Source organism: Malurus melanocephalus, unplaced genomic scaffold (assembly GCF_030028575.1).
Source record: "Malurus melanocephalus ecotype Western Australia unplaced genomic scaffold, MMel_1.1 scaffold_83, whole genome shotgun sequence".
NCBI lineage: Eukaryota > Metazoa > Chordata > Aves > Passeriformes > Maluridae > Malurus > Malurus melanocephalus.
The window spans coordinates 1,080,992-1,104,680 of NW_026623315.1; the positions used below are offsets into that span (position 1 = coordinate 1,080,992).

The 23,689-nt window shown below is 35.7% G+C and overlaps 1 protein-coding gene across 1 annotated transcript in view; it reads left to right on the top strand.

Annotated features, from left to right (window-relative positions):
- BBS9 (Bardet-Biedl syndrome 9) overlaps window positions 1-23,689 on the top strand; it is a 272,395-nt gene that overhangs the window by 160,528 nt on the left and 88,178 nt on the right. Inside the window, exon 22 of the mRNA XM_057367718.1 lies at window positions 1,449-1,559. Coding sequence (XP_057223701.1) covers window positions 1,449-1,559 — 111 coding nt within the window. The remainder of the gene's footprint in view (window positions 1-1,448; window positions 1,560-23,689) is intronic.

Consider the following 23,689-nt stretch of genomic DNA (forward strand, 5'->3'; position numbering starts at 1 on the left):
CAGGTATCCTAAATATTGGAAGTTGTCATGGGTTGCAAGTCTGCACATTGACACATTTACTCCTAACCTTCCTTTCTTACTGACAAAATTTGCTTGCTGTAAATCAAACATAAATCCTGTGAGGCACCTTACGCTTTTTCTCAAGGTGTATTTGGATAAAGTGGCTTGTATCTTTACTCTTCCTTAGGATCAAAAGATGTTGTTTTGGTTTTTCATCTGGTAGGATTGAGTGTTTTCACAAGGTTCACTGGAGGTGTCGTGCTTTACCCTGCCAGTGCTTCCGAAACTGCCTGGGAAAATGCAATCCTCCTACTTAAGAATGCAACCTTATTTTTAACTGTTTTACTCTTCTAGTTTGTAAAGGGAGAATTGCCTGTATTGCTGCAAATTTGATGCACTTTTTATGGGGCATGGAGTAGAAAATGTCTTTTTAAAATAGAACAACTCTGACATGAAGGTGAAAAGTCTGTGTTCTCCATTGGGAGTTGATGTGCTGCTTATAAACATGTGCTTCAAGAGCACAGTACATGAGTGCATGGATTTGTTTGCTTGCGAGTGTTGTTCCTGGGAGGGCTGTGAGAAAAAGATGCAGCTCAGCTGTGTGCTGTATTTTTGGCAATGTACTGCAAGGCCACCTTTTTGCTCTGGAATAATGACACATCCTCCAGTATCCTGACCACAGCTGTTCTGAGATAAATTTACATCAACCCATTCCACTGCAAGCCATTACAGCTATCTTCAGCTGATACTACTACTACTACCACTAGATTATACCTCTCTTCATATTTTAAGCATAAGCATTTAAAGATATTTGAAGAAAAAGTTGTAAGTGTGTTGTCTAATGGATGGCTTGTGAAGCAGTGTTGAAAAATACAAAGAAGATATTATACCATACATCCTCTAATCACTTGAGTAAGAAGTTCCCAGTGTTATTGGACATTGAAAGTGTCCCTGTGTTTCCATATCTTTAACACCAAGTAATAAAAATACAGTATTTAATAGCCCATCCAAAAAAATCACCATGTCATTTTCTGTGGCAAGCTAACAATCTTCATAAGGGTTGTTGATTTTGTAAAGTTATTTCATTCACACTTAATTACTTTATTACCAAAATAGCTCCCAGTAATCTGATCTTTCACACAAATCACATTATTTTCCATGTTTTATATGGAACCAGTCTTGCATATTCTGTGGTCTAAATTAACTCAAACTTTTTTTTTCAAAATGACATAAGTAATAGAGAGAAATCATTAAGGCATAATCAGTCTTCTAAACAATGGTAATAGTTTTGTTTAACAAATGTTTCTGTGAAGTGAGAATAACGACTATTTCAGTTTTATGTATTCCTGTCAGCTAAATTTATCTCCTCTTTTCCTCAATTATGCACTAGCAAATTTGTTTTGTTACATAAACACCACATTCATTAAGTATCTTCCATTTTCAACTAGGTGGCTGTGCTACAATCCCAGAGTCTGATTTAGAGGAAAGGACCATTATACCGGGCTCCACACCAATGTTTTCCAGTGACGGGCAGAYCACAAAGCAGAAATCTAAGCCTGGTAAGAAAAGGAAAATTACATTATTTCACTTAGAGGTGTACAGCCCATTTTTACAGAATGCTTGTGGACGTATGAAACAAACGGCTATATTTCAGCCTTTGTTGGCATAATTTCCAGCTTTTCTTGCTACAATAGTACACTGYGTAGGATTCTGGGCTTATTCAGCTTCTTCTGTCAAGAATAGTTCAACTATAAAATTCAGTCTTGGCATTAAATAACTTCACAGTTGAAAGGTGTTGTGCTACATAATACTTGAATAAGATTCTCACAGGTTTTATTCACGATCTCTTCTACAGATACAAAATGAATCTGAGGGCATTTTGGTGCTATAAAGGCTTTTTTTTTCCCTGCATTATGGTGGTTACACTTTGTGCCAGCTGATTAAAATATGGTCATTACTTATCTTTTGTGGGGAGACTTCCTAGAATTTCAGAAAAATATTATTGGATATAATAAAATGAAATTATACTGGCTGTAAAATATGCTGCATACAGTGATGACACATTTTCTGGAAAGACTTCATGCTGCCCGGAACTGTGATATAGTGTTAACATATTTTAAAAGCAGCACTGTAAAGTACTGCCTTGCTAATAAAGTGTCTGGTAAGTTCTCAGGGTTTGACTATAGCAATTTCACATTTTGCTTACTAAGTAGTACCTTCTCACTTCTTTCCCCCTCCCCTTGTCTGATTTTATCCTATAATATTTATTATAAAGTGTATTTGAATTTGCTTGTAAATCTGAAGTGCTCATTATGGATGGGTGTTGAAGTTAAGGAAAGCAGTTTATTAGAGGTTGCAACCAGCAATTGTTAAAAATAGAAAGTCCTTATACATCTGCAACACCCAGTTAATTGTGGGTTTAAAAAGCATTCAGTTGCTTTTTGACCAGGTAACTGTTGCACAGACAGGCAGGGAGTTGGAGTTAATTACSATATCTGAATTTACATTGGCAAATTTTTAATAGTGGGCAGGAAAGAAGAAAATCTAATGCAGTGATGTATAATAATGCCACAGTGTAACTTAAAACTCAAAAATTAGTACCTGCTTACAAAAACAACCTGAAAAATCCCCCGAAGGCCTAAAGCTCTGACTTTTCTAGAGTGCTAATTACTTGTGGTCCTCATGGACTTCAGGTCATTAGAAGAAGAGAGCCTGTCAAAGTTGACATAAATATAGTTTAACCTTTGACATCTGGATATATTAAGTACCCTCCTGGTAATGGAAAAGTATATAATCTCTCAGATGTAGGATACAATCCTGATAAAATTCCAACTTCAGGCAACTAGACTAAYAAATCACAAACATATGGCAGATTATTTCTCTTCTTTTTCTGGTAATCCAGTTTTCTGATCAGGCACATATTTGTTCTTCAGTAGATAGTGYTCTCCTATATTTAAATAACCTTATTACTGGAAAGACTAGCATGAGTGGAAATGTGTAGAAATGTATTCATGAGATCCAGAAACAACAGCATGGGAACCTGCATATCCTAGTGTAAGTCTTAGCCCATGATAAAATTTGAGACTTACGTCACATAGCTGACTGTTGTTGCTTTGTAGCTATAAAAGGCAGAATGAAAACTTTGAAAGCTTTTAAAAAGTCTTTAGGTTTACAGCCATGTGTTATATGAGTGAGTTTAATTCACTCATGGTAAGAATTGACTGCCATCTGCCAGTTAGTGCTGCAATATAAAGAACACCTAGAATATCTGCCACTGAGCTGTCTGGAAATTCTAATTGCTACAAGTGCAAAAGCCAAGGGAGCTACTTAAACCTGAAGGTAACAGTAGGCATGAAATCACAGCCTTTCAATGTTTTTCTGTACATGATATTTTTGGACTGAGTTCTTGCTCAGGCACCACAGACTGCAGCAAGACCATGGTGATTATGAAGAGCCCTCAAATAATATTTTCTATGTCTTATGTAACTTTTCATTTGAATTTGCATTCAATTTAACTATATGCAGTAAATAAGAGAGAAAAAAGAAGAGAGTAAAGTGAAAATAATTTTTTCTTACTATACCTTCCTTCATTTCCTAATGGAGTTGAAGATAGATTCTAAGTTGAGAGTTGGTTGTTCGATGAYCTTAGTGGGTGGCTTCCAGCTCAGGATACTCTGTGATTATATGATAATCTGTTGTATGAGCTATGCAAARAACTGAGGGAAATGAGGGACTGAGACCTGGAAGAATTTTCTATGAGAAAGTGTGCTGTAGAGCATCATCCTGTCACAGACCTGCAAATTATCTCTTGCAAAGTATTATACTGAGACTTTTCAGGCAGCTGCTAAGCATGTGAGKGAGACTTTTGGCTTTACTTGGAATRGTTACTTAGGAGAGCAGAAAATCACATCTAGTAGTCATGTCACAARTCTGTGCAAGGACAGAGGAATGGTTTTAGCCCAATCACAGTCTCTTTGGAAGGGACTATACTGGTTGCATGATGTTTTAATTGCTGAAACAGTTCTCCTTGGTTTTTTTTCTTTCTCATTTTTTGTAATCCAAATATTTTATGATTTCATAGTAGAGAATGGGATCACATTCATGATATTTGGAAGCTAATGGTATTATTGCAGTTGTAGGAGTAAGTTYTTTTAGGTGGCTTTTGCTTTGAGTGGGTACAAAATACTCCCTTGAATATTTTCTGTCCCAGTGAAAATAATTCTTCCTGCTTACCACCATAAGACACAGCATCTATGTGCACTGCATTGGGAGGGGTAATGTTAGCATGATAAATCCCTGCTAATTTTGTTCTTGTTGTTTTGGTTAGAAGGGGGACAGAGCAGCATATGGTGGAGAGTTTGAATGTTATTTGAATTTGAGTCCACTTGTTATGTCTTTGCTTCTTCCATGAGCTCACAACTACAATACCAATGCTGACCTCTGCTGCAATCACAAGTACAAATRTAGTGATTGTAGACTCTACATAGGGACAGTGGAGTTCCATTCTCTTTGGTGTACTGTTCCTGCTGTCTTCTTTTTTTTTGTTTACTGGTTATGAATTTCTAACTACAGTTGCAGTCTGCTTGAGTGGTGGTTTTATGAAGAAGTTTTCATATGCTCTAGATGGTAACAACAGAGATTTGCAGAGCTCCATTTCTTAAGCTCTCACTTGTGCTAAARTATTTCTGATGAAATGGATTGAAAAGACGATTTGTCACAAAGGAGTATGAGAAAGTTCTATARCATGCTGGCTTTTTAGAGAAATCTGTAAGGAATGTGGGAAACAAGCTTAAAATGATAATGACACTGCACTGGTGGTAAGCTTAGCAACATGCACATGTATTGGGATATAGCCCTTAAAGAAAGTATTCTAAATTCCTTATATGCTATGTGCTGCATGCTACTTACTATGAAAGAGAATTGCCTAAGACCTTTTTTTCCAACCAATATTCCTACTGAATATTTTACATAGAAAGGGTCTAATTGTTTTATTATGAGTACAGAGTTTTATGCTGGTAAATCATGGCTAACTTCACTAAACTGATGGAAAAGCAGATGAAAAGTTAGTATRAATACAAGAATGATTGGGTTGAAAACACTGTCTTTGATTTTTTTGGTTGGTTCTGGTCTTTTTGTGTGTGTGTAACARTGGTACTGATTACTTTGTAACTTGCTTACTTGTTCAGGATTTTACAATACTGGGAGTCAGATTTGTCAAGTGTCGTGTCATGCAGGTATTGGAATTTTCAGAGCTTGTAAGACTTGATTTTCCTGGCACAATTTTTCACCTAAGATCCTGTAAATGATCTATCTAAACAAAAAATATCTTTAATATTTAGAGACAATATTTATCTGACATTGCCATGATAATTCTGAATAATCGTCTCTTCCTGAGAGAGCAGCATGGCTCAGTATTTAATTTATTGTTTAAACACAAGTATTTCTGAGAAGCTATTCATGAGACAAAAGATTTAGCATTTGGATTTGCTACTGTGCTTCCACTGTTTTAGTGAAATTCTTTATATGTTGCTGTCATGCAAATATTTAGATGACTTAAAGATTAAATTTCAAAGTTCCTATCTGCTATGGTTATATTTAGTAAAGTAAATAAACTTCCATGGTTTAATACTCAAAGCATATAAGACTAAAAACTGTCTCAGCATTTATATTTTAGATTGGAATACATTTTTAACTGTCATTAAGTTGAATGCAGCTTATTATTTTTGATTAAATAGACAGGCAKCTGTACATAGATGACTCTGAGGTTRAACTATAAACTCCACTGAAACAAGACATTCTGAGTCAGATTTKCAAAACGCCCTCCGAAGTTGCACCCAGATATTGTATAACTGCATATCTTTAATGTATTTTATTTATTTTGTTACTTTATCTCTAGCATTGAATGGCAATGTTCATGTAGATGTTGTAGGTGCCATTTAAGAGTATCTTTCAACTTCACCCTTCTAATCAAAGATTGCTGTTTTTAATAGCTTAGACAATTTTAGGAACTATCCCATGGTTTCCAGCCCGCAAAGATGGTTAGCTGCACTTACTTGCTAATAGACAAGATTGAAATTATTTTCCTTTAAAGGGTCTAGTGACACGTTTAAATTTAGCTATGTGCTTAATTTTTCCTACGAATTCACAACTGTGTGAAACTGCAAACTACATCTGCTTAGTAGCTTATCAAAAAGTGATGTAATATAAGATAAAATTTTGTGATAGTGTTTCAYGTATTTGATTTTGGAAAGGAGTACTCTTGAACACTTGGCTTTGTACAAAGAGTTAGATAGTAAAGAGCTTTTAGATAGAAATTGATGCCAGCTCTCCACTGAGTCTTTATTTTCATGCTGTACTGTTCTTAATATTACCTCTTGCCTACACACGAGGAAAGGTATATCTTTGAATTTGTTTTGAAGAGTTCCTAAATATGCTGTAAAAACTCTAAAACAGGTATTTGAAGGATTTCTGTTTTCTCTCAGACATATATTTTTATATATTGGACTAGTATCTGGCCTACATTTTCAGCATGTGTGAGTAAGATACAGATGCCTTACTATTGTTACTGTAATTATCATCATTTTCTGCACTAGTAATCATTTGGACATTGATGTTTTTGCCAATTGTAGCAAAAGTATTTGCAATGTACATGGCAAAGCAATTCACTTTTTCAGGTTAGACAGAAAAATAGGACAAAAATCAACTGTAATACTAACTGTATTGTGCATGAGAGTAAAGAAAAGGGAAATATTTAAGTTAAGCTAAAGATAATTTTGGAGAAATGTACATGCTGTCTGGAGAGGGGTTTCAGTGCTGTGGTGAACCTTCTAAACAATCAGCTGAATGAATCAATATTATTCTCAGTACAGCCTTTTCGGCTGTTCATGCCTACAGTCTTGAACCTGAACTTCTGTCTGAGGTTTGGTTACTTCACTCAAGGCAAAAGTAAGAACAAACAGGCTTATTTTTTAAAACCACTGGAGACCCAAATAACAGGGCTCATCTGAAGGGGTAAATGTGTTGCTGACAGTTTGAATACAGTTTCAAGCATTTTGACTAGTGGGTTGTAACCCAATATTTTGTCATTAGCTAACAAAGAATCCTAAATTAGAAACAAATCTGCCAAAAATGCAGAAACTTGTGATGGCCTCAGGTAAGTGAAAGCTCCTTCAAGACYTAAGCTCACTAGTTGCTCACTGAGGTAATTGCCACTGATGTATTGTGGTATTATGAGACTAGATCCTTGTTTCTTTCTGTATGGACATTGCTGTGCAATAGGAAAGATACCAGGAGCCTGCAGCTGGGCCCACCTAAGACTTTMAAATTGCTAAGCTAATTGTTTCCACAAGAAAAGGTGCAAAGAAAATCACTGGGCTACAAAAGCCTATTTTTCTGGAGAGAGTTGAAGAGATTTATGGAGGTTTTCTTTTCCACAGAGTCTGTTTTTCTAAAGACCAGTACAGCTTAAGAGATTAATGTGAGAATTCCTTCATTAAGTCAATACCAAATGAAGTGCAGTTTCTCYTTTAGCAGGAGCTTGTGTATACACCTCCTTTGAAATGTAATATAGCACATGAGAACACAGCAAGTCTCATATATGTTCTATTATTTGCAGATTGTAGTATATTATAATGTACATTAGCAACTGCMGTGAGTAGAGATCAGTCTCTGTGTTTGCCCCATACCAACTGTTGTYACAGTGTTTTACAACTTTTTCATTCAGAGGTTAAAAAAGTCTCTGAATAATTCCRGTTTGTCTCGTGACTGTCCATGTAATGAAGAACTGAAGGCTACCTTACTCTGCTTCGGGGGTTGTCTCAGAATCTGATGTGAGACCACAGAAAATAGGTAGGAAATGAACAAGTTGTGGTAGAGAGAGCCTGACACTTTAACACTTTTCCTTCCAATTTGGTGGCTTTAATGGAAAGAACTGTTTGTGTGAAGTATTTTTTTTTTTTTTTTTAAGAAAAGAGAATTCAAACGCCCTCTTAAAATTATTAGCAAAAGGTTGCTATTGTTGCAGTTAGGGAGCATTAAAGAGTGATACAAGGCATACTCATGATATTCATGATCATATCCAAAACTTTCTGCAATCTATTAAACAGCCTGTCCTTATTTTCACCAAGACCTGAACATGAGAAATCCTGATGGATAATGGAAGGAATACATAAAAGATAGATTGAGAAGAGAGGACATGYTAAATATGGAACAAATCCAAAAATCAAATCTAAACACATTTTTAGATATTATGATTAGATCTTGGGGGCAAGAAAAGGGAGCTGTAACACAGTGGAAGGAATAAAAAAATAAAAAAAAAGAGWAGYATAAAAGCYTTTTTTTTGTGAGTAAATGTTGGTTTTCATATTTCCTTGGCAGTTTTCTTGTATAACTATGAGCTTGAGAGAAGTAGATTGTTGTCTGTCATTGGGATTCAGTCATGTACTTGTCTTCTGCCAATAAAGATAGACAGGAAAGAAACTAGTCTGATTTTCGGTTATTTGCTGATGCTTACTTTTCATCTGTGTCGGTGAAGGTTAAATCTGTATTTTTCTTATGAGTGTTTGTAAGATTTCTGGTGTTACATTTGTTTCCTCACACCACTTATTTCCTCCATTGCATCAAGTGTTGCCATCTAAAGTTCACACTGAAAATATGCCCAGCATTTTGTATTTTTTTCTCATAGATATGAATTACTGGCTACTGTTTTCTTTCGCTCTGGGGAAATCTTTTCACTGAATACTCAGTAAAACTTGTTTCTAAGACATTTTTCCACTTAATGCATTACTGACTCTGCAGTTCTGCTCCACAATCCTTTTGTACTCAGTTTTTTGTTTAACTGGAAAATCACATTTTTTGTTGAGAACATGGATATTTTTGAATTTTGTATGTCTTTTGGATTAGTGTGTTATTCTCGGCTTCATTTCTTTTGTCAGATCTTTGTGGGTTTGTGAGATAAAACACAGATATCTACTGCTACTTTCTTGAAATTGTAGAATAGTATCTATGAAACTTACATTCTGCAGTTGATTCTTTATGTTTATGGTAGATATTAGTAGTTCCTATATGTTCATGTCAGTCTTTGAAAACTATAAACACTTCATTATGTTCTGGTTTCTAATGAGGTGTTATTATTAAAAAAAAAAAAAAAAAGAGAATAAAACGAGAAACTCATCAATACATTTGAATGCCTGCTCAATATTTCAAGTCAAGAGGAACTTAGATGCTGCCAGGCACAGTGAATCCTGCTCACTTTTTCATAGTCTGGGCAACACAATTGGCAGACAGACACTTTTGGCTTCTACCATCCATCTTTGTATAAAAGAAGTAATTAAATGGGAGGTATTCAATAGCTCAAAACAGTCAAACACTCCACTTTAAGATCTCCTCTACTGATGAAAACCCATACTGCAAATTTCAGGAAATCCCAAAAACTCATTGAGCATTCCAAGGAGGAGTTTTTCTGATTCAGAAACTTGGAATTGTATGACTTAGGTTTTATATAAAGGTCAGATTACACTTAGTAGAGATTACTTCTGTCCTAAAACTGTTTTACTACCTTTTTTTGAACCCTAATGTTAATATTTTTGTAATTGTTTGATATATCAGATGAGCCTTAGTTATTTGTTAAGTCCGGGATGAACCTTTAAAATGGTTTTCCAGGTCTTTTTTTCCAGGTTACATGAAATGCCAAGACTGACTTTATAGCTTGTCAGCATTGGCCACCAAATGGAGATTAGCTCTAGATCTTTAGGAACTGTTTGCTGGAAAAAAATAACATTGTGGAGGTGTTAGAGGTTATTTTTCCAAAATATCTTCTTTTAGAAGTAATTTTAGTGTCTTGCGCCCCTTTCTCCCCTCACCGTTCCAGAAGGCAGCCATCCATATTATGAGCTAATGGCTTAAATGTTCTTTAGAAAAAAGAAAAAAAGGACTGTTTTTGAGATACAGGATTGCATGAAAGCACCTGAAACTGCTAGGATCAGTTCTCTCTCCCTGAGGGCTGACTCTGCAACCCCCTGAAAAATAAGGGATTTGAATGGAAACAGTGACTCTCATTTAAAGAACTGCTGACATGCCTCAAAAGAGGTAGAACATTCCCACATGCTCTTTGTTGGAGACTGTTACTGGAACTGCAAGTAGATTTTCCATGTCATTTTGTGGAAATTATCAGTGCCATTATAAGCCACTTTGGAGCTTTGCGAGAGCTTTGAATTGTCACAGAATGGATATTATTGGTAATATGGATGATGTATATTGCCAGAGCATATATTCTTAGTAAAATAATATTGTGAATAGTAGTGAAATGTTTCTGGGGTTGGAACCAWTTTTTTTTTCTCTTAGTTGTTAGAATGAAACAGTCAAAATACTACTGCACCATCAAAGTTCTACAACTCACTTCTTTGTAGAGACAATATGATTGCCATGCTTGTACAGGTAGGTAGGTGGTACTGTGATGCTGGTRTTGATATATCTCAGAAGGGGCTCATACCCCAAATTCCAGTAGTCTGTTATAGATCAACATTTTTCTCATTTTGGTCTGCTGGAGCAGTACACATTTTGGTCATGCGGGCTGTAGTTCTTAAAACTGGTTACTTAAAATGGACACTAAAATTCTTATTTTACATTTGTGTGCCATATTGTTAAGAGCTCTTCCACAGTGTTTCAATGGTGATGTAGTTCTCTGGAGTTAGCATGTGCCTAATTCACAGGAGCCCACATTCTACTTCTGAAAGTGAAATCTTTTGGGGCCCCATCCCTGTGTGCTGTCACAACCATCATGGCCGTGAACTCATCGGTTCTTGAATTGGTTCTCATTGCCTGTGGCTGTGAGGTGCAGCACATGACTATGTTGTACGTAGTAGTCAAATCTGTGATATTTCTATCTTCACKGGAGAATTAAATGTAGCAGGTACTGACGCTTTGACTGTAGGTAATGCAGGTTTTCTGATGTTTACTGCTCAAGGGATAAATCTGTTGTAATAACAGAATTCCAAAAGTCAGGCTTCCAGAACTGATCCAAGTTAACCACACTGATGAGAGTGATTGGATGGCTTTGTTAAAGAATTGCTTGGCTCCGTGGGACAAAACAATATTAAACTTAGGAAGGCTTCCACAAAAGGGACAAGCAGCAGTTGAGCAATAGCCCTTGCTATTAAAATCAAMAGTTTTAACAATGCGGTTCTTATACTCTGAGGCAAGTAGTTATTTTGTCAGCCTCATCAAATATTTATCAGCCATTTCAGCTRAGCACATTTTAATTCTCAGTTATTTTGTATTGTTGTACCCCAAAGAGTATCCTCTCAGTTATTTCACCTGTTACAGTAATTATGTCTTCTGTGGTTTGGTGTCACCCTGACCGATTTAGTATTAAGCCTACTGAAATGTTTCCAAAAGTAGGATATGAGGTGAAGTAGGAATGAATGAAAAACAGTATAAGTGCTGAATTTTGTAGTTGCTACTGGACATAGAACCAGATGTACTCCTGCTGTGTGAAGCAGAGGATGAAGCAAGTGTGTCTTCCCAGTCTGTGTTATTGCATATCTATACCCATGCATCAGGGTTACTAAGCAGTAGATCAGTGCACAAGGCTAAACAAGTTTAGGACTTTGGAAACATAGGGTGGATGCAAAAATAGTTTATATTTCCTTGGAGAGATTTTGATTTCAATGTTTGGTTCTATTTTAAAGGGAAAAATAGAAAGATGTTCCAAAATGTTCCATCAGAACAGGATGTGATATTTGAAGAGGTGTTAGAGCTAGGTCTGATTATTTTCATGGTTTATCTTCAAAACAAATGTTTTACGTCACTTAATGAAGTCACATTTGCTTTAATCAATATCCTGTTATTTTAAAGCCCATATTGCCTCAAAATATGAGGTGAACAAGAAGAAAAACTGTAGTTCCTTAGCTTGCTCAGTTTCTAAACAGAGTAAAAAATGTTGTGGCATTGGTTAGGCTACATAGCTTTTCAGCTTCTGTGTGGCTTYTATCTAACAAATAAAAAACTACTTAATAAAACCTGAACTCTTAATTTAGTGGTCTTTAACATTTCTCTGTAGGTCCCTTGCCTTCATATTCATAATTGGATTGAATCAGTTATTTTTTTTTTCCAAGTGTATTTTGGCTCATTGATGTCATAGCTGTCTTCAGRTCTAATACCTTGAGTGTCAGGGACAGAGTGATGGTCTGTGTAGTGCTGTGCAATAATCCAGCTGTGCATTAGCAACCTGGAGAACACTACTTTAAAAGTTAGAAGCTAAGTTGGTTTTCTGGAAAGTAGCCTGAGCAAAATGTTGTAACTTGGATTTTGATGTGATCTCAATCCCATTCAAGAAAATCTTAAACAGAAAAGTTATATATAAAAAATACTAAAATTATATGCAGTTAGACAGAGTCAGAGGTCTCCTGTGGCTCTATTTGTCAAGAAAATTTTATTATTTTCTAGCTTTCTTATGTTGTGTCTGTTCCAGCAAATGTTATATTTTTTCATGTTTATGAGTACTAACGATTTGCCACTTTGAGCTTGGCAACTTCTGYCATTGCTGGTGAGAAAGATGAAAAAGGAACAAGGTAAGAACAGGAGTTAGAAGAAAACAGCACAGTAAAAAATAATAAAAATAGAAAATAAATTAAGTGTGCCACATACATACTAATACATGGGTATTAGTTCTCTCCCCTGCRGTCTGGGGAATTCAGTAAAGCTTTTAATTGTGAAAAGCACGATTAAAAACATGTGCATGCACTGCTAGCAGCATTAAACAAGTAATCACTGCAACTGTTCCTCAGGCCTTGTTGCAAAACACACCTGAAAAGAGAACTTTTGCAGAGCTAGGCTGCCAGSGTAGCTAACTCAAAACCAGACTGGATGTATCTGAATGAGCTGCAGCCTAGAGTGGGGAAGTTGCCATTGCTTTATCTTCTCATCCTCTCAGCCACCAAGTGTTTATCCATTCACTGGTGCCAGCACCGTTTGTAATGACCARGTGGTAAGGCAGCTTTAGGGAGCTGGATGGATTGAAATTTCAAAATGTGGTTAAAGCTGCTTTTTTTTTTTTTTAACCTTAATCTTTATCCATCTAGTTAGAGCATCAGAAGGAAAGGTTCTTCTTGTGGAGCTGCAACTGTGTCCACAGCTGCAAAGCTGCTGGCTCTGCTCTGGGGGAGGTTGGTATGTGCATCATGGTGCAGGGAGAAGAGCATGACCATCCCTATGGCAGCAGGTCATAGCTAGATGAAATTAAAGACAGTGTGATTTCCTTCTAGCTTTTGACTCGATCAACTGAATCATTCACCTCATAATTGCAGGAGCATGAGTGCTGGATGAAGGAATGRGAAGGGAATGGGGAAGCCACAACTGCTCCAGCTTATGTTAATTTATGCTGCCACARTAGCTAAAGCACAATCCCTTAAATAGGAGCATCAGGAAAAGAACCCAGAATGCTAATAGGATATTTTACATTGTGTGCTATGCCTTATTAAGTTTAATTGTAAAGTTATTCTGAGTTCTCTTACCTAATGAACCAGTGCTGGAAATACTAGTTTATTTTTATGCTGTGGAAGGTGGTTTGTGTATGATGGGGAGCCTCTTCATTCTTGTGTTCACAGTCCATTGTGCCAGAACTCATTTATGCTTTTTCCTGGCAATTTTCTCACAGCTCTAAAATTGTGGACACAGGACCTAATCCAACAAAGTTTTTAAGCATATGCACTGCCAAGCATATGTAGTCTCACTGAATTCACAAGGGAGTATAGTAGGCAAAGTGAAAACGCCCTCTGGTCTTTCTATATCAGCTGWATTTGGTCCTTCTTGGAGTAAAATTGGTTGTAAGCCTGAAAGAAATGTCATATTAGGACAGCTGCTTCTCCTATTCTCCTTTGCACTTCCTTGGTTTTGTCAAATGGAGAATAGGTCAAGAATTCATCACAAACACAAAGCTAAGCCAACACACAAATACCCTTGAGCAGCAGTTTTAACATTTTGGAATATTTATACATAACAGCTAAATTTTGGGATTACAAACTGTTCAAGGTCTGTGTTAGTCCATTTTCTCTAATACAATTTTTATTCTGGATGATTTCCAGATGTCTGAGCACAGACTAACGATCAATCTGGAAGGTCTAAAATTAAATACCATTCTGTCCTTTTCCTTTTTCCTTTTTCCTTTTTCCTTTTTCCTTTTTCCTTTTTCCTTTTTCCTTTTTCCTTTTTCTTTCTCCTTGTTTATAGGACTTTTCAGAGAGGCTATCTGATAAGCACAGTATACTGATGTGTAATAACAATAAATGGGACTAAACAAAAAAAAATTGTATTTTGTTTGCTTTTTCAAATGTTGTTTGAACAATTATGCACTGACTAAAAGTCATGTGTTACATCCTGTATTTCAATTTCTTTTCTCTGTCCTCAATATTTGATATTTATAGTCATGTTATACACCATGGCCTATATTGTGTACTCTAACATAAAGACAAACTAGAAAACTTAGACTGTTTAGCCAAAACTGATTTATTTTCCCATTAAGTACATTTCACTCTCCTGTGATAACCCTTAAGATCTGTATTTCATATCTGTTTTTCCTTTTGATCAGCTTTGTTTTGAAGTGATGCCCCTTCTACTCCCACTTTAAAAAAAAAAAATTCTCCAATCTTGGAGTAATTTTTCTTACTGGAGAATATTCAATTCTTTTCTGTCCTCAGCTTGTAATATTCATCAGATATGCTGAAGGTTCTAGCAGTTATTGGTAGTTATGAAGTGATCAGGACTGCTGGATTTTCTGTCCAGATAAGATGGCTACTCTGCAATTCTGTGCTTTTGTAGTCTGGATTTCACTCAGAAGAATTAGTTAACGGTTTCTTACTGTGTTGAATGTACCTGAATTTTGAAGAACAATCATAGGTGGTGTGTAAAACTGACTATATTATATTTAGAGAGAGGTAGTTGAAATAAATGAAAGAGTTCAATAATTTGCTCAGCTATTGGAGTATGYTTTCCCCAAACTGAATTTTGTCTTATCTGTATTTGCTATCCATTTGTTTCCCCTTTCAAATTCAGGATCATTTCTTAAGCAGTTTGGGTCAACAGCTATCAGGGTTTCCTCCAGATCTGGGCATTACCTCTCAGTCCTTATTGCTCAAAAGAATGATTCTCTGCCAGGTTACGTTCCTGAACTTCTCCAGAAGTGTAAATGAGTAGTAATGTTGTTACAAGCAGGAATTTACACATAAACAGCTACAAATAAAGCAACAAAGTCATCAGCTGAAACTGTTCCGGGAGTACCCCATCACAGGTTTATTTGTGAAGCTGATTTTATTTCATCCTAAAATCAGATTTTTGGTTATTCACAGAATCACAGAAGACGGGTGAGTGTAATATATAATACAATTGTAACCAATAATCAAAACATAGCTAACTRAAATAAAAAGTATCCATGCAGTTCAGTCTAGAAAACTGGAAAGAGTTTCCACACTTATTTCTGTAGAACAGTMGGAACACATTCGTGGAAAAGATGGTAGCAAGTAAAGTTTACATAGAAATTAAAGAATTATTGTAAGAGAAACTAAGTATTGTAAGTGATTTTCTAATTTTCAAAATTATCTGTCTAAATCACTGTTTCAAACCCTTTTTTTTTTTCTCAATAATCATTTGATCTCTGAATTCTCTCTGGTTTCAGTACTTTTCAAAGTAGTCCTCTTTCATGGTTTACATGCTGAGTGCCCTATAATTGTATTTGAACAAACTATGGCCCAGAGCTTGGATGTTGCAGCCATAGGGACAGACAGCCTATTAAGTCTTTTGGGTTTTTTTTGTTACAAAAAACAACCCGCATGCTAAGGTCTCTAATTTCCAGTGTAGGCACTTTGAGATGTACGTGGTTCTTATGTCCCAAAAGAAGATGGAGTGGGCTCTTTGTTAACTCCCAGTGAAATATTCTGCTAACTCTTTGAAAGCGGGTGTTTCATTCTTGTTTGCTTACCATTATCTGCTTGCACTGAAAAATAGAAGTTGGATGGGAGTTCTTGAGGTAGGTTTTTAAAAGCCRCTTCAGGTCTTTGGAATGTGATTTTGCTAGATATGTATTATTGTCCATATTGCATATCCATGGTGATGTGCTTTGTTCTCTATTTTTACAACAAATGGGATGAGTTTTAAAATCTGCAATGTACATTAAGCAGTGCTTGTGGCCTGATTTTGTCATAAGTAACAGTTTCAGGGGAGACTATTCTTGGCAGGCACTGGTTGAAGTAGAATTAACAGGCTCATCATGATAGAGATCCCAAGACACCTGCTCTCTTTGTACAGATATAAAATAACTGACAMAGTTTTCCATAAGAATCTCTGTATAGACATTCCTTTGTTTTGTGAACCTCTTTTTTCCCAGCATAATATCTTTCCTATCTGTTCGTATCCATTTGCCTTGTGATATGACACCTCTTTCCACTTGCTATTCCAGTAGAGGCTGGAATAATTTTTTTTTTAGCTGYTCTGCCAAGAGGATATTTGTCTCATGTTGAGATGAATTTGAGAAATTTGTAAAAAATTTACTTTGATTTCCAACACAGATTTATAGTCAATAGAAAAGGAAATGTCTTGGTAATTGATTCACCTTCTGAAGTGGCAGAAGAATTCTGATTCTGGGACAGTGATAAGCAAACTGGTTTGTCAGGTATTTTGGTGATATAAATATTGGCACTAGACAAGTCATTTTGGCATAGACTCAAATCTTTTCTCTTGCCAAACTTAAGTTGGGCATATTAATTTAATTTAAGGGTAGTGTGCATTTAGGTGAGACCAGAAACAGTCTATCATGTTGTGACCAAAGCAGCCTCAATGTACTGAATAGTGGTGCCTTAAAATTATTTGATCATTAATTTACAAAGAGATAAAACATATTTAACATTTATGAAGTCCAGTTTTTAAAGACTGAACAAACTCTGAATCCATTTTCAGTTTGCTTGAATCTTTCCCTAACAGACAACTGACAGCGACTCTTGGTTTATCTTGGGCCAGAGAGGGACAACATTATATGGAAATAYTTTTCAAAACCTCAAGAGCAATTCAGTTAAAATTTTAATTTTAAATAACAAAATGGAGAAAAATATCTTTAAGTGCCTGTTTCCCCACACTCCCAGGAAAGTGTATTAAGACAGAACTTCATTACAAATTTGGTATTCTACTTTTTGTTTCTTCCATGCTGTCTCAAATCATTGCCATGCTTTAAGATGATGTGTTAACGATTAGGTATTTAATAGAAAAGGGAAAAATGGTAGCCAAGTACCTGCTGGGAGGTTTGACAAGAGTGGGAATAAAGGACCACCAACACTTGCAATGCAGTATCAAGCACAGGTTGTACAGTTTTGTTTGAATATAACTGATTAGATTGATCCAACACAAAAAGGGTGTGAATAGGAAAGTATAAACTCCTCCACCTTTGGAGGATATGCATTAAATGCTACATTTAGAACTTGAAAGTATGTTTAGCCAAGTGCATTACTAAGCATGTGGTATAATAAAGAAAACAATGCTAACCATGTGTGTGAGACACTCCTGATTCTTATGCTTATGAGACTTGAAATATGTGTCCCCCCACTTATGTCCCTTAAATTCTACTGAGCTTACAGCAGTGGAATGAGRCAAAGCTGCCAGTATCTTATATTTCATTCTTTAAAACTTTAAACAAAAATGTCTTATTAAATTATGAACATTTTAAATCTCTTCTGGAATGAACTTCTGAGTTTTATCTTTAGATGTAATTTATTATTTGAGGGTTTGTGCCTGTGTAGTTTTGAATTCTGCATCAGGATCTGTATAAGATTTGTATAGAAGTACTCATAATTAATTGGAATGTTTATCCAAATATTCAGGTTATTTACTTAATGTATTGGATTTAGAAAGAAGCAGACTTCGCCTTTTCCAAAGGTCAACTCTACTAGATACCCAGCATTTTAAAAAAAGAAAAAGGGAAGACATGTTTCTACTGTCTTCCCTGAATCCAGAGATCAGTTTCGTTCCACCGACCTTACTATTCAGTATMGTGAAAGTACTTGGCATAATATTTTCTTAAATTATTTTGAATGTTGCTGTTGGTTATTATATCTTAACACCATATATAGTCTCCAATATATTATAATAATTCATACCACTGTTAATTTTTAAATTAAATGCACTTTGCATCAAGAAAGACCTATATTTTGGCTGCTCACTTCAGGCCCCAAAGAAAGTGTTTAAATATCTGAAAACACAAACTGAGCTTTGGTTCAAACTTGGCCATTCATTCCACCTACATTAGTAGTTTCCAAATAGTGAAGAAAACAGTTTCCTCTAAGGAACTAGTGAAGATACCCATTTCTACCCATATCTTTCCATGGATTGTTTTGGAGCTTACCCTGGTGTCCGAATCCTGTGCAGGGGGCCACATGGCATTGGGGGAAGCTCAACCAGGTTCATGCATTCATGTCTGACAGTGCCTTTGCTTTGGAACTTCTCACCCCATGCTCGCACATTTTGCTAGTCCCAATTCAAGCAGTTCTATTAGCCACTTCTCTGCACAGCCTCAAAAGTATTTGAGTCAGTCCTGGAAAGTTAAATGGTAAGGGTTGGGAGAGTGCTGTTGCCGATTTCAGAATCATTATAGTTTATGCTCTTTTACTRCATTTGTAGAAGGGTAGCATGAGCAGGTTGTGTGTCTCCCTGGGGCTGTGGAGACCAAGAGTCAGATTCCAAAGTGCAGGAATGAGTTACAGGTTCAGTGCAGTTTGTACAGTTTACACTGCCGGACTTAAAAGCAAGTGCGTGTGACAGGAGACATAATTTGTGGTCTAAACAGTGACTGTAATGGCTGTACAGAGCAGTGCAAGGCAAAAACCGCTCAACATTTGTGGAAGGAAACAGTTTGTGTGGAGAGCTTGATGTTCACGCTCTCTATATTTCAAGGTGTTTCACTTCCGACTCTCTCTAATCTGGTCCGATGGACTCCATTAGTGGTTGGACTACATTTTTTAGCATTGCTTCATCTAAAAGGACTCTCATCTGTATTCTTTTAGTTCCATGATATATGAGCCACCGTACAGAAAGTGGGGATGACTTCAAAAGTTCACTTCTCTTCCAAATTCAAATTGCAATGTAGATTCCTCCAGTATATGTCACTGATGGTGACAACAGAATTAACTGAACATGGTATTCAATTTTTGCTCATACTTGAGTAAAGCATTTCAGTAATAGGTTTTTGCTTCTTAAATATTCTAATTCTGCCTGTGGTATTTTAGCTTTAAATGAAGTATTTTCTGATGGTAATTGCAATTGTTTTCATCATTTTGTCCTCCTGTTTTCTTTTTACTTGCATATTTCGTGTTATGGATCATTCAAGTATTGATTGTATTTAAGTGTATTCCCAATTCAAGTAAAAGTTGAAAAATATATTTTCATCTCTAATCTCACTGTTCTTACCTATATACCTACAGCTTTTCCCCTCACTTGGAATAGGAAATGTTACTACATTGTGATACTCCACTTAAAGGATTTTTTTTAGTGCATCTATCACTGCTATATACTGTTATAAGTTGATTTTTTTGTGAAAATTTAGAGCAATATGAGCTTAGAAAATGTCTGGTAAGGRCTATCTTACTGTGTGAAGAACCAGCCAAATGTGTGGAATTTGGAACCAAATTCCATCAGTGGAATGAAATGTAGATTGAATTTTTAGTAGCTGAGAGGTGCCTGCAGCATGATCCATGATGAGCTTTTGCAAAACTAAAAATGTGCCCTTTTGATATAAGCTTACTTTTGACTGTCTTAGATAATGGTTTAGTTTGCCTTTTTCTACAGCCCAGGACTTCTCTCTTCTAAGGCTGTGAAAGACTGATCAGCTTTTCATTGTATTTTGTGGATGCCCAGTTAAGTTGGTCTTCATGTAGCAGTGACATTTACATTTGGCATTCAGTGGGTGCATCTTTCATATAAGCAGAATAAAAGGTTGCATGCTGTGCCATCTTTTTAATCTACAAACTTTTTTTACAAATCCATAAATTACAATAATCAGGAGATGATGAAATTTTAGAATTCTAGTCTGAGAGTTAGTCAAACATTATGGGAAGTTTTGGAAGTCTCATTACCATTTTGAAACTAGCTCTATTTTATTGCTCAGGTGCAAAATCTTGCAAACTGTTTGCACTTATTCATCAATGAATTGAACTTTTAATAACATGCTTTAATAACATAATTTAAGGGCACTTCAGGATCCTTGTTGTTTAAGAAAGAATGGCTTGCTGTATAATTGCCAAATATCTAGACAATGAGATTTTCATGTGATTGAGATTTTTTTCAAGGATTCTTACCAGAAAATAATTTTTTGTTTCTTCACATGAGATTGCTTTAAAAGGTTATTGTTTTTCTGACCAGCTTGAACTTTGATATGACTTGGTCGCCTTTATCCTCTACACGAAAGCTTCCCCTGTACATAAGGTTGGTCTAAAAGTGTTTGCTATAACCACTTTTTTTATCCTTACCACCTCTTTAGACTATTAACTGTATTTTTCTCAGTCTGATTTAAACTTATTTCTATGGAGAAAGGAAAAATACAGCTGTAGTTTATTAGGTTTATGCATCCAAACCCCTCAGATTCAAACACATTTCCTTTAAACAGAAATTGTCTTGGGAAAAAGTTCTTCTTGGAGGGCACTCTCCCTTAGGCATTGCTAGTTAGACAAGTAAAACCTTTCCTCAGAAGAATGATGCACAAGGGAGGAATATCTTTTAACTCACTTTTTTCTTAACTGAATTGAAGTTTTGTTTCATTTTATGTTCTCTCATCTTGTTCTGCAGGATACAAARGAGGCATACTTATAAGAACAAAAATGTTGCAGATTCATTATAATAGCTTTTAGGATCAGTTATATATTTGTAGTCACTTCTAGTTTGACCATTTTAATGCATGTTTAATATTACAAATAGGATATTCAAACATTGTAGCAAAATTCTGTGCTTATTTTGGGCCCTGTTCATAAATCTATGACAATAAGGTTGTGTATAAGCTGTGGTTCTATTCATAGGCAGGTTTTGAGCCTTGAGCTAGTTCTGCTTTTCTTAGTTGTCTGGTAAATATTTATCTCTGCTTTTTGGTTTAAATGTAGAAGTATTTTGAAGCCAAAGCACTTCACTGCCACTAGAGACCTGTACTCTTTTTTGTTATATTAGTAACTATTTTGAAATACAGCACTCATAGTTGTTCTTATGCAATGTACCATGAATTTATGGTTCTCTATTATGTTTTAGTGAGGTTTATAAAATTGTTTTTTTAAAAATGAAGAATAGGACAAATGCTGAGGTTTTTTTAAGTGTTCTTTTAACCTAATTTTTCTATAAGTTGATATGTGAAAAACACCATGAGGTGGTCTGCTTCATTAACAAAAATTATCCTCTCTACATAAAATACTATATGTCTTCTGTGTTTCCTTTTTCATATATTCAGTTGTCTTAAGGAGTACTATAAATTGCACTGATTCACAGGCTTAGCAGGGGCAGAAGTTTAAAGATCTACATCAGGAAAAGACCCAGAAAGAAAAAAGCAACCAAATTGACCTGATAATTGGCCCCACTATAAAACTTAATAATTTTGATTCAGTAGAAATGTGAGGGTAGTTACAGAGAGAAGGGTTCTTTGCTCTATTTCCACTTCACATTGTTGAGGTTGAATGGCTTCATGTGTTTGAACTTGTCCACAGACTTCTGAAGAAAAAAAAGAAGATATTGTGGCATTATAAACCTGGTGGCTTTAAAGAGCATATTAGGTCTATGCTGGTGTAGGCCAAAGTGATTTAATAGCTTGATCCACAGAACAGGGAGTAGAAACCTCAATTAAAGTTTTGGTCTAATCAAGTTTGTAGATTAATTTGGCTCACTTGGATCAGATCTGTCTCATTATAAAGGTATATGGGAGATTAAAAGCATAGTTGTTACTGATGAACCTCCTACAAGTCCCTTTCATTATAAATTATTTTGTTTGTTCCAAATTTCATTCTAACAGAAAAGCCTTTGGGCGCTGAAGTGTAAGGATCAGTTGCTTTACAAATATCAGAGAAAGTATAAGGAATTATTATTTTTTTTTCTTATTATTACTCTTMGGGATTGTTTTTGAAAGATAACCTATAATTTTGTAAGCACAAATTTATGTTTGTTGTTTAATTGCATGGCTGTATTATGGGATTTAGTCACCTACTCACTTGATTGCACCTGCCTACTAGGTAGTTAGATGACTAACTCCCTTGATTTGATTCTCCAGTTAATTGCAAAAAGAGCTTTATTAGAGTGAAGTAGTGAGGATCGAAATAAAAATGAACTTGGTGCTAGATTTTCTGCCTCTGATATTTTTCTAAAACACAGCGTAAGGTTGTTTACAAAGATTTTATTGCTGTCTCCTCTGGCTGCAGCCTTGATGAAATTTAACTTTATTAGTAGATTTCACTGACGTTATGTTTTCTGACATTTCTTATTTTGACTGATAATGTATGAAAAGGTCTCTCTGTGTGGTATATTTAACTGTGGTGGAATTTTACTTTCCATTTGTATTCCCATATTTTTGTTTTCTGTCATACAGGTGGTACGTTAAGTGGAATAAATGGTTGCAGTGATATTTTCAAAGTTGCAGTCACTGTTTTACTGGTGTTTAATACATGTTGGAAACATGTCTTTTTCTTAAAAAAGAGACCAGCTTGTCTTCAGTGCTCCTGATTCATAACCCATTATGTCCCGCACTAAACATAGCCCTGCTCATTTATGCTGATCTTATTCCAGGAATGTGTTGTGTAACAGCTGGCAGTGCACAACCAGAGGCGTCATCCCAAGTGCCTGCAAATTATTTCAGCAGAGGCTGTAGTCTTTCAGTACCTTGCATGCAGTGTTTGGCACTTCCCAACATATGGCACCTACTGGCTGTCCTCATGCCCTCGTGCTTTTATATCATCTATTCACATGGTGTTGAGCCATCATTTTAATTGCTTTGTACTCTTGTTGTTGTTTGCATGTGTTTGGTGCTGTTGTTTAAGTAGGCAGGAAGGGTGTCTTCAGCTTTCTGCCGGAGTTACTTTTCCTCTGTCTTTCTCAATTTTCTTTGAAACTCTCTCTGTGTACCAGGTTATTGTTCACTGGGCTATGTGACTGACAATTGCTGGCTGTTTTTACATAGGCAGTACCATGAATAGTGAAGGTGGGGCCTGCATTTACGGATAAATGTTCATTGAAATACCATACCAAATATCTCCCTGAGGAAAGTTGTTGATTTCTCTTTTTCTGTTTTTTTTTTGTTTTATTTTTTCAAGTCTTTTTATTGAACTGCACATACTCTTTAATGAAACCACCATGAAATGATACATTTGACAATAATTATTTTTCAAGAACAACTTTAATCTTTACTTTAAAATGAAGATATACAGTAGGTTATCTATTATATTACATAGTGGTTAATATATTTTCATGATGTTGTATTGTACTGAAATTGATTTCACAGTGTCCRTTTTCTAAAGGCAAGATTGGAAACACCTGTTTGGTGTTTAAAATAGWACTTAGAAGAAGTGGACAAAATTCCTAAGAAAACAGTGAGCTCATGATCTACACTTTAGCCTTAGAGATGCCTTAAATGCACTAAGAAGGTGTGTTGGACTAAAAGTTCCTTTCATTTCATGACCTCTCACTAAATAAGCAG